The 12,584-nt window shown below is 41.1% G+C and overlaps 1 protein-coding gene across 11 annotated transcripts in view; it reads left to right on the top strand.

Moving 5' to 3' along the window:
* The window catches only part of FRY (FRY microtubule binding protein), a 401,382-nt gene that overhangs the window by 226,516 nt on the left and 162,282 nt on the right, over window positions 1-12,584 (top strand). For 10 of the 11 annotated variants that reach the window (XM_064269933.1, XM_064269932.1, XM_064269934.1 and 7 more), the window contains 3 exons: window positions 608-716; window positions 3,195-3,281; window positions 10,665-10,836. In XM_064269933.1, the coding sequence (XP_064126003.1) occupies window positions 608-716; window positions 3,195-3,281; window positions 10,665-10,836 (368 nt within the window). Of the gene's footprint in view, window positions 1-607; window positions 717-3,194; window positions 3,282-6,078; window positions 6,278-10,664; window positions 10,837-12,584 lie in introns of those variants that run through there. The other variant, XM_064269940.1, reaches the window with a different exon arrangement.

Raw genomic sequence — 12,584 nt, 5'->3', positions numbered from 1 at the left:
GAGTACTTTTCCAGGCTTTGGTCATTTCAGAAACTACAGCTTCTGCCAGGACTGACACGTTCCGTAAGTAGGGCTGAGTTCCCCACTTTAACAAAGAAAACGACTGTACAATGTATTCCTGACCTGCAGTGTATTCGAGTTTTGACCAACTACACTTACGACCTTCGGTTTTGTTTTGTACATCTTACGTTAGTAACATGTACTACCTACAAGTATATGTTAAAGTATATCTGTAAGTTTATATGGAATGTTTCCAACCACCAAAGACAAATAGAGATTGGATTTATAAACATACGGATAATAAAAAGTGATAGTAATGAAAACTAAAAAAAAAGAGGGACTCGATTTAGAACTGATTGACAGCAGAGTCTTCCGATCAGAACCCTGTTTTAAGCCGGGGACTACCTGTGATTTTGCAATGGCCCTTAGTTTTCTAGAAAAAACTTTTCATGGAGTAATTATACTAATGGAAAGGGACAAGGCGGTTTGCTTTTTGGAATCCTCTCTGATCCTTAGATAAGGTGGAACATCTGCCATTTTCCCTCAACAGCTGGAGCTTAGCCAATCTGGCTTGTTTTTTTTCCTTTTTTCTCCCCTTGTCTTTCAGCCGACTTATAACCATCGTCACAACCCTTTTCCCCAGAGGCTCCCGCGGGGTGGTACCCAGAGATATGCCCCTGAACATCTTTGTGAAAATCATCCAGTTCATTGCTCAGGTAATGGGTGTGCTTCCGGTAGTGAGTAGCTTCCAAGTGGCCGGTCTCCACCTCTGGGACACAAAGAGGCGGAGAGTCTAAGATCATCTCTCGCGTGTAGAGACTTTTCAGAAGGGTTTGGGAAGTATTTTCACATATAACCTATGTATATATAAAAAAAAAATACAAGTATATATATACATATATATCTATTTTTTTTCCCCCAAAACAAACTGTGACATGAGTAAGTCAAATATTTTTGGCATTTGACAAATGACGAAATTGAGACAGAGAATTTAAGTGACTTATCTTTTTCCAAATCTGGAATTGGCAAGTGATGAAGAAGCAGCAAAGTGTCTGATATTTGGAAGAGATAAAAAACCAGTTGCCATCGAGTTGATTCCAACTCATGGCATCCCCATGTGTATCAGATTCCAACTCATAGCGGCCCTATAGGACAGAGCAGAATTGCCCCACAGGGCGTCCAAGGCTGTAAATCTTTCTCCGGGAGAGCAGCTGGTTTGAACCACTGACCTTTTGGTTAGCAGCCAAGTGCTTAACCACTACAGCACCAGGACTCCTACCGTAAAGATGACAGCCTCGAAAAACCTAAGGGGCCGTTCCACTCTGTCACATGGGGTCACTGTGAGTCAGAATCGACTCAGTGACACCCAGCAACAAAAACAGCAATATCGTATATTATGGAGCCCTGGTGGCACAGTGGTTAATTGGTCAGCTGCTAACTGAAAAGCTGGTGGTACACACCCACCCAGTGGCTCCACGGGAGAAAGACCTGACTATCTGCTCCCATAAAGATTGTATCCTGGAAAACCCTACGGGGCAGTTCGACCCTGTCACATGGGGTCACTATGAGTCAGAATTGACTTGGTAGCACCTAACAACAAATTTACTATTTAGACCCAAAGTTTTTACATTTTAAAGCGCTTTGTGAGTAAATGGTGTTACCCCAACTTCGACCTCCCTGTGGTTTGTGGAGGAGCCACAGAGACTACTCTGCTGGTCCATCCTTGGCCAGCTCTGTAACTGAGGCAAGTCAGAAATCATCTTTCTTCTCGGTTTCTTCATCAGTAAAATGGGGGTGAGAATATTTGCTCAGTATAGCTCACAATGTTGTGTAGATGAAGCGACATAGTATGTGTGAAAATACTGTTAAGTATATGAAGATGTGAGATTCAACTCTTACTTACCCGTTGCTGTCAAGTCAATTCCGACTCAGAGTGACCCTGTAGGGCAGAGTAGAATTGCCCCATAGGGTTTCCGAGGCTGTAATCGTTACGGAAGTAGACTGCCACATCCGTCTCTCATGGAGCAGCTGGTGGGTTTGAACTGCTGACCTTTCTGTTAGCACCAAGTGCTTAACCACTGTGCCACCAGGGCTTCCTAATTATTACTTAATGGGCTATTTACTATGTGATACCTCTGTGTGTTCGGTACAGTGGAATGCCTCTGTAAGGTATGCACTTGGGGAGAGACATTTCTGGCTTTGCAGACAGATGACTTGACATAACTTTCCTATGCGAGTTACCAAGTGGCTGAGAACGTGCTCTCGTTTTTCAGGTTTGATTAATTATAAAATGAAGCTGTTGTGTCTTAGCAGCCACTGTCTCTAAGTATTAGGATCTGGCGTAAACGCCCCCATTCAGCAAACCTTAGTATGTCTTATTATTGATGATTTAGCTCACCGGCAGAATTGTTTGATATGATCGGAGCCCAAGAAATTTCAATGTTAATAGAGAGTAGAAGAAAATGGTCAATTTGCAGTAGCATTTTAAAAAATACGTTTTAAACTGAGTTCTAGCAAGTTGCCAGCATTTAGGTGGCATAATCGTTGGCTTCCCGAAAGGTTGGCCGTTCGAACCCACCAAGCAGCTCCTTGGGAAGAAGAGCTGGAGACCTGCTCCCGTAAAGATGACAGCCTAAAAAACCCTGTGGGGCAGCTTTACTCTGTCACGTGGGGTCGCCATGAGTCAGAAAGGACTGGACGGCACGCAGTACAAGTAGGCAGAGTTTGACTTGTTGATAAGCCCAGACACTCCAGGCTTTCTGTACTTTCTGTTTGTCTTCAGCCAGTCTCTGTTTTAGGAGCTAATTACATGTATAGACCAAACCCGTTGCCATCAAATCGATTCTGACTCATAGAGACCCTATAGGACAGAGCAGAACTGACCCATAGGATTTCCAAGGAGTGGCTGGTGGATTTGAACTGCTGACATTATGGTGAATAGCCAAGCTCTTAACCACTGCACCACCAGGGCTCCGTATAATGAAGACATGTCTGCGAACCATAGGAAAACAGAAATGGTTCCACTGAAGGCTCGGATGGGTGTGACCCTCCTTCGGGAACCCTCTGTGATTCATAAAATGTAGAAGTACCCCTCCTCTCTGAGTATTTGCCTGAGTGGCGCATGTGATGAAAATAGCCTTTCATGTTGAATGCATACTTTAACCCCTTTGTGTTATTTCTTGTTTTCACTACAGGAGCGTTTAGATTTTGCAATGAAAGAAATCATTTTTGATTTTCTTTGTGTGGGAAAACCAGCGAAAGCGTTCAGTCTCAATCCAGAGGTATGAATGAACGATCCTTCCTTGTGCTTCTGACGGAGTGTCCATTCACAGACCCACACCTGTCTTTGCTTTGAGACTTTGGGGGCTGGGGCGAGGAACATCTGCTTTGAAATGTCTGCTGTTTGTTTCTCTCCATGTTATTTGACTAAATAGTGAGTGAGGAGGATGGAATTTCAGAAGTAAAATTCTCAATGAACCGACTTAAAATGGTGAAAAGTGAACATGCTACCATTTTCTGTTCTTCTATAAGAGAATAATTCTTTCAAAAAAAAATCATCTATCACTACAAGTCAGGATGTTTTATTTCAAAAGAACTTTTAATTATGAACTATTTTTCTCTTATTTTTTAGTGTTGGTGAAAGTATACACTGCCAAGGTACACCGTCCCACCGGCTTCTGCCTGTATAGTTCAGTAACACTGGTTACGTTCTTCAAGTTGGGCTGCTCTGCTCGCTCTCCTTTTCCAGATTATTCCACCACCATTACCTTAAACTCACTGCCCTCTAGTGAGTACTCCGTTCCTTTAAAAAATCATCACTATGAGACCAAATGGCCAACGATTACCGTATTTTTACACAAATAACGTGCACCGTCTACATTTACAGCAACATGTAAAAAAAACTCATAGTGGTGCTTACAAAAATACCTCACGGGGGAGGGCACAGTTGGCAAACAAACATAGAAGGCGAGCATTATTTGGTTAGTGGTCCAGACACACCCAACAGCTCTGCAGAAGAAAGACCTGGCCGTCTGCTCCCATACAGATGGCAGTCTGGGAAACCCTGCGGGGCAGTTCTGCTCTGTCAGGTGGGGTCGCTGTGAGCTACAACCTGCTCGACGGCACCCAGCAACAGCATCTCAGCTCACAGAATAATTGCAGTGTTATAAGGAGTGCATTACAAACTCTTGAGCAAAAAATAGGAAATAAACTGTACTGCATAAAAAAAAAGATTGTTCCTATTGTCACTGTAGGAGCCCCGGTGACACAGAGGTTAAGCACTCCACTGCCAACCGAAAGGTTGACAGTTCAAACCCACCAGTGGCCCTGCAGGAGAAAGACCTGGCATTCTACTCCCATAAAACCTGCAGCCTAGACAGCTCTGTGGGGCAGTTCTCCTCTGTCCTGTAGAGTTACTGTGAGTCGGAATTGGCTCAGTAGCACCCAACAACAACAACAGCTCAGCTCACAGAGCAATTGTAATATTAGAAACAGTACATAGGAAACTCTTAGGCCAAAAACATGAAACAAATTGTACAGCATAAAAAAAAAAAAAAAAGACTGTTCCTGTCATCACTGTGATATTGTCTGGCTCCTTCATTCTGTCAGGGAAGAAGGAGGTTCAGAGCCCACAGGCTCCAAACGGGAAGCTTGTTAGTGGCTGAGCAAAGACAGCGCTCCTGGTACTCCCATGCTTCTTCCTACCACTCCCTGTATCCTCTTCTTTTGCGCTAAGGTTGCCACATGTGTAGAGATATGACAGGAAGCCCAAGCCTGGGAGTTTTTGCCTCGTTTTAAAGATGTCGGAGGCTCCTGGCATGACTGTAGCCACGGTTAGTGGGCCAGTTGAACAAGACAAAGCCCACGCAGATGACCAAGACCTTTGGCTGGAAGGAGATCCACCCCCCAACTGCATAGAGTCTTCCCTTACTGGGAAGCTTCTCAAAATATTTTTACTTCTTAGTAGTCATGGCTCTACTTGCCACAGCAATTGATTCTCAGAATGACCCGGTTATTTGTCTGAAAATAATGTGTTGAGAGCTACTACTATCATTATCACCACGCATAAAAATTATACTTGGCTCTTTGCCCAAACTCCTCATTCAGCCAGTGATTCACTAGTTAACCTCTCTGTGCAGAGCAGTTGGAACTATGGTTTAAAAAACAGCAACTCAAAAGGTTTGATGAGAAGCTACAGGGAGCGGTGAGTTTAAGTCAATGGTGGTAGAACAGTTTTTAGAAGGAGGTGAGAATGATTGTACAACTTGAAGGACATAATCACTGTCACTGGGTTGTGTAGGTAGAAATTGTTGAAATGGCGTGCAACTGTGTATATTTTTGCCAATATTTAAAAAAAAAAAATTTGAATTCCCAGAAATTGGAGGAGGTATTCCAGTATTCCTGCCAAGAATGGGAGGAGATATTTGGATATCTTCTTCCACACATCTTGATCTTGTAGGGTTATAGAAGAATTTATTTATCCGTAGTTTGTGATACCCATAGTCCCGCTCAAAAACAGACCAAGAATGAGAATAGTCTATGAAGCAGATGCCATGTGCTTCATCAATGTATAGATGTGGGTGTAGTTTCTCAGGAGGTAAATCTAGATTGGGTCTTAAAAAATATTTAGCAAGTAGCGTGTGGCACAGGGCCCAAAAGTCTGAAGGGTTATCTTACTGCAAAGCCAGTACTATGCCACCACTCACCACTTAGGAGACTCCAGGTAATCATCTTGTTTTAGGTCAGACCTAGAAGACTTCCACCCTCATCATCATAAGAACTTGCTCTTTCTTGAGAAGAGTTTCTACATCTTCCATTTCTCTCATTTTCGCCTTGACCTAGAATGGCGTAGAGCTGGAGGTCCTAGCCAGTGCAATAAGGCAAGAAAAAGAAATAAAATACATACAGATTGGAAAGGAAAAAATAAAACTGTCTTTATTTGCAGATAATGTGATTGGCTTAGTTTAAAATCCCTAAGAAGCTACATAAAACCATAAGAACTAATAAATGATTTTAGGAAGTTTGCAGGATACAAGATAAATATGTAAAACCAATGCATTTCTATATTCTAGTAATGAACAGTTGGAAATTGAAGTTAAAAAATGTGACCATTTGCAATAATCATGGAGAACATGGAAGGCTTAGTGATAAAGCTAACGAAAGATGTGCAAGATTTGTATGCTGAAAACTACAAAGCATTGATGAGAGAAATCAAAGAAAACCCAAAGAAATGGAGAAGACAGAGTTTGTGGATTGGAAGACTCAATATTTTTAAGAGGTCAATTCTCCCGAAATTAACTTACATAGATTAAATATGCTATTGGTGGTGGTGCCGCCAAGTCGATCCTGACTCTTAGTGACCCCCATGTGACAAAGAACTGCCCCATAGGGTTTCCTAGGCTGTCATCTTTATGGGAGCAGCTCACCCGGCCTTTCTCCCATGCAGCAGCTAAGTGGGTTCCAACTGCCAACCTTTCAGTTTGCCCAAGTTCTTAGCCATTGTGCCACCAGGACTTCTTAGACTAAATATAATCCCAATCAAAACTGCTGTATGTTTTCTATAGAAATAAACCAACTGACTGTAAAATTTACATTGAAAATCAAAGAAACTAGAATAGCCACCACAGTTTTGAAAAAGAAGAATAAAGTTGGAGGACTAGCCCAACCTGATTTCAAGACTTACGATGAAGACACAGTAAACAAGGCAGTGTGATACTGGCAGAAGGACAAACATAGAAACCAAGAGAGCAGAATAAAGGATCCAGAAATAGTTCTGCACATTTCCAGTCAGTTGAGTTTCAACAACGGTGTCGAGTTAATTCAATGGAGAAAGGATAGTCTTTCCAATAAATGGCACTGAGCAACTGGACATCCACATGCAAAATAATGAACCTTGACTCATAATTCACACTATATATATAAAAAATTGACTCAAAATGAATCATAAACCTAAATGTGTAACCTGACACTATTAATCTCCTAGAAGACAAAGGAGAAAATCTTTGCGGCCTCAGGGGTAAGCAAAGATTTCTTAAATAGGACTCAAAAAGCAGAAATCAATAAAGAAAAATTGATAAATTGGGCATCAATGAAATAAAAAAGTCTGCTCTCCAAATGACAGTGTTAAGAAAGTGAAGAGCCACGGACCGGGAAAAAATATTTGCAAAACACATATCTGATCCAATACTTCTATCCAAAATACATAAGGAACTCTCAAAACTCAAGAAAATAAACAGTCCAGTTTTTTTAAACAGGAAAAATGAACAGCCTCCTCACCAGAGAAGAGGTAGAAATGGCCACCAAGCACATGAAAAGATGCTCAGCATCATTCGTCATTAGGGAAATGGATATCCTAACTGCGGTGAAGTGTGCATGGGCGGTTGGGGAGAAACAGGAGTTTCATTCTCTGCTGCTAAGAGTGCAAAAAGGCACAGTCACTTTGGATAAACAAATTGTGATTCTTCACTATTGTGGAATACTATTCAGCAATAAAAAGGACCAAACTGCTGATATGTACATCAGCGTCTCAAAAGCACTATGCCAAGTGTAAGAAGCAGGACACAAAAGGCTATGTGCTGTATGATTCCGTGTATATGACATTCTGGAAAAGGCAAAACTATAATGACAGAAATTAGACACACGTTTGCCAAGGCCTGGAGTTGGAGAAGAGGTCTGACTACAAAGATGCATAAGAAGGAACATTTTGGGAAGATGGAAGTTGTACCTTGATTGTGTTGGTGGTTACGTGCCTGTGTCTGTCAAAACTCATAGTACTAGACAACTAGAAGAAGTGAATTTTACTGCTTGTAAATTATATTTCAATCAAAAAAATAATAAAGTGGAGACACCAATAAGACTCTGGCTTGCAGTATATACCATATTTTTTTGCAAATAACGCAACCATGTAAATAACTGACCCACACATATAACACATGTCATAGCTTACTTATGAATAGTGAGATGGGAGTTGCACTGTTGGCAAAAAAAAAAAGTATGATCTGTGCATTATTTGCATAAAAATACAGTATATTTACCAGAAAAGTCCGATAACTTTTCAAACACTGTTTTTAGTCCTCGCTATAACCCTGCATGGAAACCCTGGTGGAGTAATAGTTAAGAGCTACAGCTGCTAACCAAAAGGTCAGCAGTTGGATTCCACCAGGTGCTCCTTGGAAACCCTATGAGGCAGTTCTACTCTGTCCTGTAGGGTCACTATGAGTTGAAATTGACTCGATGGCAACGGGGTTTTTTTTTTTATAACCCTGCAAGATTGGTAGATATTATTATCCTCATTTTTTTTTTTTTTTTACAGAGAAGGATGCTGAAACTTAGAAAAATTATTCTTAAGGCCAGGCAGATAGGTAATAAAGGGAGGACTATGAGACAGAACTGGATATAATGCAAACAAAAAAATTATTTTTGAAACCAAGTTCAAAATGTTTGTCCCAAAGCGTCTCACCTTACTTCTGCCCTTTGTGTTGTCCAGAACAGAAGGAAAACTTAGAGAGCCAGCAAGGAGGATTCATCCCTCGGTAATCCACTTGCAGATAATCGAGGCTTGACTGTATATGGCAGCCCACGGTTAGGGTTGTTGTCGTTAGGTGCTGTCGCGTCAGTTCCGACTCATAGCGACCCCATGCACAACAGAATGAAACACTGCCTGGTTCTGCGCCATTCTTAGAATCGTTGTTATGCTTCAGCCCATTGTTGCAGCCACTGGGTCAGTCCACCTCATTGAGGGTCTTCTTCTTTTCCGCTGACTCCGTACTCTGCCAAGCATGATGTCCTTCTCCAGGGACTGATCCCTCCTGACAACATGTCCAAAATATGTAAGACGTAGTCTCACCATCCTTGCCTCTAAGGAGCATTCTGGTTGTACTTCTTCTAGGACAGATTTGTTTGTTCAATACGGTTAGGGTATTGGTGTGCATATCCTAAGTTGAACATCGTATTTCCTCACGTAAAACACTGCTGTGTCTTAAGAAAGATACACCAAAAACCAAACCAAACCCATTGCTGTTGAGTTGATTCCAGCTCTAGTGACCCTATAGGACAGAGTTGAACTGCCCCACAGGGCTTCCAAGGAGTGGCTGGTGGATTCAAACTGCTGACCTCTTTGTTAGCAGCGGAACGCTTAACCATTGGCCACCAGGACTCCGGAAAGATACACGAGTCCTAGAAATCATTTCACGAGAGTACTACTAAAATCACTGAGGGAGTGAAGGGACTTTGATAGCAGATCAGTTTTTAAAAGTTGGTCCTCGTTCATTCTAGCGAGGGGAGAGGGAGCGAATGTCATAGAAGGCCACGCAGTTGTGAAGCACACAGTGGACGGGGTATAAGTGGGTCAGAGGGCTATCCAGCAGATCCTGGTTGAGATCTCGTGACTCCTTGAAGCTTGAATAAATAGTTCTAAAATGAATAGAAGTCAATGTTATTTCACATTATAAAATATAATAGTACTCCATGCTATAGAGTTTGCAGGGTATACGTGACTCAGGCAAAACTGACTTGGACGCATAGTTTCACACTTACTTGTTGTGTGACTCAGTTTTCTTGCCTGTGAAATGGGAATAATTGTACCTTCTGCTAATAACTATTTAAGGATTAGAGTTAATGAGCAGTTCCGGATCCATTTGAGAGGCTCAATAAATGGTGACTACGATTTTCGTTGTTAGTACTAGAACTATCGTTATCTTCTGCTATAGGTTGTCGTCTACTTTGGGAACTTCATGAGATTTGAAAATAGCAGTGAGTGTAAATGTGTTCCACATGGCTGTTTAAGGAGGTACAGATGTCTTGGTACCTGCTGACCTTTCAGAGGGCCACCGTCTTACCGAGTCACCTCTCAGAGCTCATGTTATGCTTTACCTCAGCCTGAGAAAGAGAACCATCTGGCCCAGAATGACATGTCTTCTCATACCCCTGTGTGTTTCCATCAGTAACAAGTTCTGTGATGTTGAATTTTAAAAATTTATTTCCAAACGTGCTGTTCTTTGTGGATCAAAGGCAACACTTACAATTCAGAGCAGGTGGTTTTTTGTTTTGTGGTTCCTGTTTGGAACCCCTGTTTGTCTTCAGTCTTTGTAAATTAATACTTATGGTGTCTCTCTCCTTCTGGAAGACCTGGAGCCTTGTGTTTACCTCAGTTTACCTTAGTTTCAGCTGCTCCAGAGGATAACCACCTATATTCCAAGAAGCCCTGGTGGCACAACAGTTAAACACTCAGCTGCTAACCTAAAGGTTGTCGGTTCGAACCCACCCAGCGGCCCTGTAGGAGAAATATCTGGTGATCAGCTCTTATAAAGACTATGGGGCAGTTGTACTCTGTCACATGGGGTCACTCTAGCCTAAATCAACTCAACGACACCCAACAACAACAACTTGGAGGCACAGCGAGGATCTCCCGAGCAAACTACGAGAACTGTCACAAACATACCCTCTAAATTTGGTGACAGTCTTCCCAGTTGTTTTCTTGTGGTGCAGCAACAAACAACGACAGAAACTTAATTTCATCTTTGTAGATTTGGCCTACACTCTTGTCCCTGTTAGACTACTTGTCTAGCACTAATCTAAACAGCAAGCCAAGCTTCTCTAAGTAGCTGGTATGTTAACTCCACTGAAGTGATTGAGTCTGTGTGTCCTGAACGTATTGTGTCTTTCAGAGAATGAACATTGGTTTAAGGGCATTCCTGGTCATCGCTGACAGCTTGCAGCAGAAAGATGGCGAACCTCCCATGCCAGTGACAGGCGCTGTTCTTCCTTCAGGAAACACATTGAGAGTGAAGAAAACATATTTGAGTAAAACTCTAACTGAAGAGGAAGCCAAAATGATAGGTGGGTGTCTTGGGTTCTTAGTGCTGCTGTAACAGAAATACCACAAGTGGGTGGCTTTAATGAACAAAAAATTGTTTTCTCACAGTTCAGGAGGCTAGGAGTTGGAATTCAGAGCACCAGCTCCAGGGGAAGTCCCTCCCTATGTGTGGGCTTTGCAGGAAGGTCCTTGTCTCTTTTCAGCTTCTGTACCTCTATTCCTTGGTGATCTTCATGTGGCGCGTGTCTTCACCTCGGTTTGTGCTTCCTTCTCTGTGCCTAATCTGCTCTTTTTACATCTCACGTGTGATTGGTTTAAAATATTGATATGGTCTCATTAACATAACAAACCCTATTCCCAAATGGAATTGCATAGCATGTGTAACACATATTTTGGGGAAACACTATTCAACCCATAACAGTGAGTTTCAAAGATATGTTAGAGTTTGGCCTTATTAAGCCTTAAAAATGACAAGGAGATACTTGGCCTTAGTGGATTCATTTTTTTTTAAATCTTTATAAAAGTAGCTTTTGAGACATTCTAACATTAATTCCTTTGATTGATTCATGCTGTGTTTTAACTGCCCTTTAAACTTTTTCAACTTTGTGGTAAATATTTTGCCAGCTAAATGTTAGGTTTTTATCTATGATATTTGCAAACCTCTATTATTGATTATTTGCATTTTACAATCAGTGTCTAAGACATCTGTGTGCTTTAGCAGAAATCCCTGTTCATAAAACAAACCCGTATGGATACATATATTTACTCATTCACTGGCTCATTTTTATAGTTCTTTTCTTCAGTAATATTGGTCTAATCTATGTTTCAAATGCCCCAAATCCAACAGCAAACCAGGCTGTATTCTGAATTTAGTCTACATGAGATTTTTCTCATTTTAATCTAACTAGGGTCTCTATGAGTCAAAATCGACCTGATAGCAATGGGTTTGGGTTTGTTTCTTTTTTTAATCTTATAAAGAGATGAAAAAAAAAAATTCTTTTTTTTTTGCATTTGTTCATCTCTTACTAGGTACAAAAATTTAGAAACCGAGTATAAACTTTGTTAAGATAGTTTCTGGATTCCAAAGATATGAAAGAAACACATGAGGAAACTCTTCTACTTTAAAATATTTGTCTTTAACTCTGCAATGATTGAGTTGAAGGTTTAATGCAAGAGAAACAACCATTATCAATTATTAAAGTATAAATTTTAAATGCAAAGCTACTTACTTTTCATTGTATAATATGTATGGATAAAATATATATACACATAGGACATATGTACACTGTTTGTATTTGTAAGGAGCCCTGGTAGCACAATGGCCGAGTGCTCGGCTGCTAACCAAAAGGGCAGCAGTTGGAACCTACCCAGCAGCTCCACAAGAGAAAGACCTGGTAGTTGGCTTCCACAAAGATTACAGCCAAGAAAACCCTATGGGGCGGTTCTGTGCCGTTACATGGGGTCGCTGTGAGTCAGAATGGACTCGACAGCACCCACAACAACTTCCATATTTGTTTTCTACTGAAGGACATTGATGCTGTATTTAACGACAGTAGTAAAAATAATATAGCTAAAATACACCTTCCTTCGTTTTAAAATTTCCGATATGGTCATTTTTGTTTAGTTCACTAAAAAATATTCCACGCATCCATTTCAGGAGATAATATGAAGTATTAAAACCCCCAGATGAGAATCATCCTTTACTCACGTTCATCCCAGCAATGACGGTGAATTTTCTTACATTAACGAGGAACGTAGAAAAACAAAAGTA

The sequence above is a fragment of the Loxodonta africana genome, chromosome 17 (genome assembly GCF_030014295.1).
Source record: "Loxodonta africana isolate mLoxAfr1 chromosome 17, mLoxAfr1.hap2, whole genome shotgun sequence".
NCBI lineage: Eukaryota > Metazoa > Chordata > Mammalia > Proboscidea > Elephantidae > Loxodonta > Loxodonta africana.
This window is presented reverse-complemented; position numbering and strand designations above follow the sequence as displayed.